Source organism: Nanorana parkeri, unplaced genomic scaffold (assembly GCF_000935625.1).
Source record: "Nanorana parkeri isolate BGI_ZX_2015 unplaced genomic scaffold, ASM93562v1 scaffold1146, whole genome shotgun sequence".
Lineage (NCBI taxonomy): Eukaryota > Metazoa > Chordata > Amphibia > Anura > Dicroglossidae > Nanorana > Nanorana parkeri.
Window position 1 is genome coordinate 492,838 of NW_017307414.1, and position 6,000 is coordinate 498,837.

Genomic DNA, 6,000 nt, shown 5'->3' on the forward strand with positions numbered 1-6,000 from the left:
CTGTTCCTTGTGTACGGTCACCTCCATGCCGTGTACACCCCCCTCACCCCCTATCCAGGGGCCATGATTATTGCCCAGTGCTGCTAGACACAGCCTCCCGTGGGACAGACACCATGGACACCTCCAGGACCTCCCTGCTTATCTGCTAACTTCTGTGCACGCTGCAACTGGTTAGTGAGGCCACGCCGGGGAAACAGCAGCAGCACTGGAGCTGCCCGAGTCAGTGTGTGTGTGTCCAGGATGGACTGATGATGAGAGGAGACTGCTGGGATTGGGGACTCAGTGCTCTGCCTGCCAATCTCAGCATCTTCACTGCTTACCTGAAAGAGTCACCCTATACAGGGGTCCCCAACCCCTGGGCCGCCTGGGCATCCTAGACCTGGAGAAAATCACTCTTACAGACAACTTAGCTGTTTGCATGGATGGAGGAGAAGGTTTAAAAAAAAATTCAGGACCGCAGGCTAAACAAAAAAATTCAACTTGTGTCTGTGGCCAACTTAAGAATGATGATGTCCTGACAGTTTGGTTCTCAGAATACGATCCTCTGACACCGTGCGATGCTCTCGCACCTGGGTACTCAGATTTACTAATGAATGACTTATATGGAATGATCACATACCTCCTGTGAGCTGGAGATGAGACCGGACATCATTCCCCTAACAATCCTGCTTGATTTGGGTCTCCCCATCTCACATGCAGCACTTTTTGGTTCGTTCGAAGAGTCTGAAGTCTTTGCACTCTCCCACTTTTCCTTTGTATTCTTCACATCATCGTCAGATGAGAAGCTGCTACTTTTCAAGCCACTATCTGTTTTCTTACTTCCATCTCCTGATGCTCTCAGATATACAGGTTTCTGTGATAATGTTGTGCTGTCCTCAACCCTGTGTGACAAGAAAAGCATAAAGTGTTCAGGAAATAAAGACCAGTTAAATGACCACTACTGCAAGACAGCTAGGAGATGTTACGTGATTGGGGCATGTGATTTTCTTTCTTCACCTCCTGGGTTTTGCCTGGGAAGGATGTCTGCATTAGGGATGCACCAATACCAATACTAGTATTGGTATTGGTGCCAATGCCCAGTATTTGGGCGAGTATTCCCGGCCTGATTGGCCGGGTGACGAGGGAGCATTGAGCCGGCTCCCCGGCCAATCAGGAAGCTGGGCATCGTGTAATGACTCGACCTCGACCTACCCCTTCGACCTAACCACTGAACCATCACATTCTCAAATAATTAATCACCACACAACTACCTCCTCATGTATCATTTCCCCCTCCTCTTTTAGATTGTAAGCCCTCAGGGGCCGGGCCCTCCTTACCATCTTGTCTTGAAATGTATTGTGATTGTAATGCGCAAACTGTTGGCGCTATGTAATAATAATGACTTGCCACCTAGCTTCCTGATTGGGCGGGAAGCCGGCTTCATGCTCCCTCACCTGGTGACGAGGGAGCATGGAGCCGGCTTCCCAGCAAATGAGGAAACCGGGCGCCGTGAAATGGCTCGTTGCCCAGCTTCCTGACTGGCCATCTTCTTGACCAATCAGGAAGCCGGGCAATGAGTCATTACATGGTGCCCAGCTTCCTGATTGACCAGAAAGCCAGCTCCATGCTTCCTCGTCGACGAGGGAGCATGGAGACGGCTTCCCTGCTAATCGGGAAGCCGGGTGGCGAGTCATTACATGCCGCCTGGCTTTCTTAATGGGACTTCTGGTATCGGTATTCGGTATCGGCGAGTACAGAAGAAAAAATATCGCTACTCGATACCCGAGAAACCGGTATTGGTGCATCCCTAGTCTGCATATAGGGATCTCAACTTGGGCCATGACTCAGTTTGGGTTGTGTGCTTGAGGCCTAGGACTTTAGCTGCGCGCTGCAGAATATATCTGAAGGATGTTTTGCTAAAAGGAGCATCTCTGAGAAATCTTAGCTAAGGAGTGTTGCAGAGACGCTGGGAAGAAACTGCTGCTGGACATTGTAAGAAAGGTTTATTGCCCACAGATCAGGAATCTTAGACTACTATCAAAGGGTCAAGAGCCAGATTTATTAGAAAGAGATCACTGCTACTCCCAATAGACTGGGTCATAGATCTGTCGGCTGCTCACTCAGGGCCAACTATTACTAAGAGGCTGCTACTAAAGGGCCTACTGCTACATCAGAGTACCTGGCCTTTTTTTCTTTTATTTTGGTGTATCCTGCACCCCTAAACTCTCTCTCCTAGAATTGGGTCCAGCAGTAAAAGGTAAAAGACTAAAGCAAATGGTACATCTGTAAAAAAAAGAACAAGGAACTGGACTTGCTGTATTTTTCTTGAAGACATTTTGTTGGTCATCTGAATAGCTTTTTCAATTCAGAATGACAGTCATATCAAGCAAAATCACATGACCAGCAAAACATCTTCAAGAAAAATGCAGCAAGTCCAGTTGCCTTGATTTATCTTTTTTACAGATGAACTATAACCTGGATGAATGAGAACCTTCACAGAGATAACCTGAATGGAGCCCAACTTACTTTTCTCCCAGCCTGCCGCTGCCTCCCGCCCGGCTGACACCTCAGCTTAACCCACCATTCCCCCTTCTCCTATCCACCTCAGGTGATGAATAAGATAGGGACGGTCCTTCTCATGTTGTTGTCGATTTTCCCCCAAACTTACCTTTCTGTTTGGGTAGAAGCTGGACATTTGCAGCACCCACTACTTCATACACTTAGGCCCTCCAGCACTAGGCATCTGAGCTTAGATTTTAAAATCCCGTTACTTGCCACTGGCATTATAAAGGGACTCTTAAAGGGTTATTAAAGTCAAAAGGATTTTAATCTATTTCAAATGCTGATGAAATCACTGGCAATGGATTCCTGCAGAATCATCTGGTCCCCTGAGTACTGGTCCTGACTTCCTGTTTAAGAGTGAATCCTTTCTCAATCAGCGTGCTATGCAGTCACCCGTGTGTGTGCTAGTAAGCCGTGTGTGTCTCCACAAACACAGCAAATCAATCTACTCCCCGCCCCCCTCTCCTCCAAGTTAGTAGATGAACAGTTGCCAGAGTCTGCTCTATTCCTTTGTGATCTTGTACTGAACAGGAAGTTCAGGGAAGCTGAGCTAAGAGACTTGGAAGCAGCTGTTCAGAAACATGATGATTGTAAGTGTTTGGGCAAAAATGTAAAGCAATACGTTGCTGAGCGATCCATATCTGTCTGATGTGAATTAATTACTGAAAAAAAGTTTGAGAATGTAATACTACTTTAAACCGGCCGTACACTGTACAAATCTTAGCTGGTTCTTGATGAACCGGTCAAAATTTGCACAGTGGGTGCCGTTGTCAGCACCCTTTCGGCCAGCATCCCCGATCGGCTGATCGAAGGAGCCAGTTGGAAAATCTTTGAGCCCGTGTTCTATCGAAAGCTCCAACTCATCGAACTCTCCAACTACCTCACTTCCAGTGCTCAGAAAGACTGGAGCTCTGTACAGTGGCGGTGCGCATGCGTGATTAGCGGTTTCAGAATACTCCTCGAGTTTGCCACCTGCTGAATATTGTTAAAATGCAGCTGCACAGAGCTCCGTCAGTCTTTGTGGCTTGCAGTCTAACGCTGTCTGGTCGAAATCTCCACCTTGCAAATACCCGGCACTGAGGTAGTTGGAGATTTCGACGAGTTGGAGGTTTCGATAGAACACCAGCAGCCAAATACAATGCAAACAGTAAACTGAGTCATAAGAGATGATAAAAGAATCTGTAATATTTTGTTTGTTCAGTCTGCCGGGTGAAAGAAGAAAATATTACAGTGTATGGCCAGCTCTACTCTCTATACAAGAGTCCAACAGAACAATCCCATTGCATCGCAGCACATCATGGTTTGTGTGTTGTAGTAGTGTACGGTAAAAAGAGCATTAGACGCAAAGACGGTCTTAAACACTTACCTGCGGGTTATAATGCGACTCGTCTCATTTACAGCACAGCTTCCCCCGCTTTCCTCATCCGAGATGTCATAGACGGCCAGATTTGGGCTCTCGGCTGCTTTTCTCAGGTGTCCTTTAGTAAATAACTTGGAACTGTCTGCATCCTGGTCTCCCGCCATTTTCAACTTTTTCTTTTTTCCAAACTTTTCAAGAAAATGCTTTGTCATCAGTTCCAGGTACGTTTTTAACGGCGTCTCAGCCAACTGTTAGAAGAAGAAAAAGAAAAAAAACTTTGAAACATATTTAATAGGGCTGCGGAAATTAACGATTCATTTGTCGATTAATCATTAAACTTTTTGATCGATTAAAATTATTTTGATCGCTAATGAAAATACTCATCCCTCCGCCAGCTACCGGGAGTCCCGCCGGAGATCCGGTGACGTCACGGACATTGACGTCACCGGACTCCTCCCAAAATTAATTGAAATTAATCGATTAAAAATAAATTCGATTAATCGAACACGAAAATTTTGATCAGTAAAAAGTACCATACCAGTACCTAATATTTAACTTTTTCACTACAAGAGCCATTTCTGCGTCTTTTTGCACACTTTAGGCCTGAAGATTATTTATTACCCCCCAGAAATATATATTTTCTGATATACATCAGGAAACATACGCCATGCATCAGCGGTAGCTACGGGGTTTACAAGGAACCTGCCACTAAAGTTCGCAGGCTCATCTAACCTTTGCAGTATGGCCACCACAGTGCGCTTGCTCCAGGTCTGTGGGGGAAGGAAAGCCACGTCTATAACTTACTGTGCCGGCTGCTGATCTGCCTCACTGGGAAGAGCAAAGCAACTGAATGACAGTGGCTCCTTCCTTTCATTTGTTCTCCCGGCAGTCCTGCAAAAAACAGATCACTACTGGGCCCCCACCCTCAGATCATTTACTTATTTATTACAGATATTTATAGAGCGCCGACATTTTACGCAGCGCTTTACACATTGCACAGTCACATCAGTCTCTGCCCTCGAGGAGCTTACAATCTAAGGTCCCTATCTCATATGCATACATACATGGCCGATTTAGACAGGAGCCAGTTAACCTTCCACCGTGTATTTGGAGGGTGGGTGGAGAGAGAAGTACCCGGAGGAACCCCACACAAGCACAGGGAGAACATGCAAACTCCTTGCAGATAGTGACCTGGCCGGATTACAAACTGGGGACCTCGAGTGCTGGAAGGCAGAAGCGCTAACCACTACGCCACTGTGCAGTTACATGACTGCTCATAAATAATTGATACAAAAAGGTACTTTCAGCCATTTGTTTTGGATAATTCTTCTATTACATAGGTTAAAAGTAGGGATGCACAGATAACTGTACGGTTATATGTGCATCCCGGTGTCTGCATGCGGGTGCACGCCGCCCATAGACTTACCTTGTGTCTCTCCTCGTCTCCCGGCCGAATATCTGAACTGCGCATGCGCCCGCCCCAAGATCCTTTGCGGTCGCCCGAGATTTTTCAGATTCTCGGACGGGACCGTGCGGCGAAGGCACAGGTAAGTTTAACCCTCTTTTAAAGCGGGGTTTTTTGTAAAAAATGTTTTTAATGTTTTTGCCTATATCTACTGCTTGCTATGCAAATAAACCGGAGGGTTTAATAACCCTTTGAGATTTGAAAATGAAAGAGAGAAGCTGATTGGTTGCCATGCACATCTGCTCCAGTTTTGATAAATTCCCCTCATGATATGGTCAAAAGTTTGTAAACACCAAACCATCCCACCTATAGGAGCTTGTTGGACATTGTTTATTTTATGTATTTATTACAGGTATTTACGCAGCGCTTTACACAGTTGCACAGTCACATCAGTCCCTGCCCTCAAGGAGCTTACAATCGAAGGTCCCTATGCCACATACACACAAGGCCAATTTAGACCAAGAGCCAATTAACCTTTCAGCATGTCTTTGGAGTGTGGGAGGAAACCGGAGGAACCCCACACAAGCACAGGGAGAACATGCAAACTCCTTTGCAGATAGTGAACTGGCCAGGATTTGAACCGGGGACCAGAGCCGTAGCTAGCTCCTTTTGCGCCCGAGGCAAGAATAGAAAA

General features: G+C 46.2%; 1 protein-coding gene across 1 annotated transcript in view; it reads right to left on the reverse strand.

Moving 5' to 3' along the window:
• Positions 1–6,000, reverse strand: part of FAM188B (family with sequence similarity 188 member B) — a 31,589-nt gene that overhangs the window by 21,878 nt on the left and 3,711 nt on the right. The window contains exons 3-4 of the mRNA XM_018568150.1: positions 3,908–4,149; positions 620–881 (exon numbers count right to left, since the gene is read on the reverse strand). Of these exons, the coding sequence (XP_018423652.1) occupies positions 620–881; positions 3,908–4,149 (504 nt within the window). The remainder of the gene's footprint in view (positions 1–619; positions 882–3,907; positions 4,150–6,000) is intronic.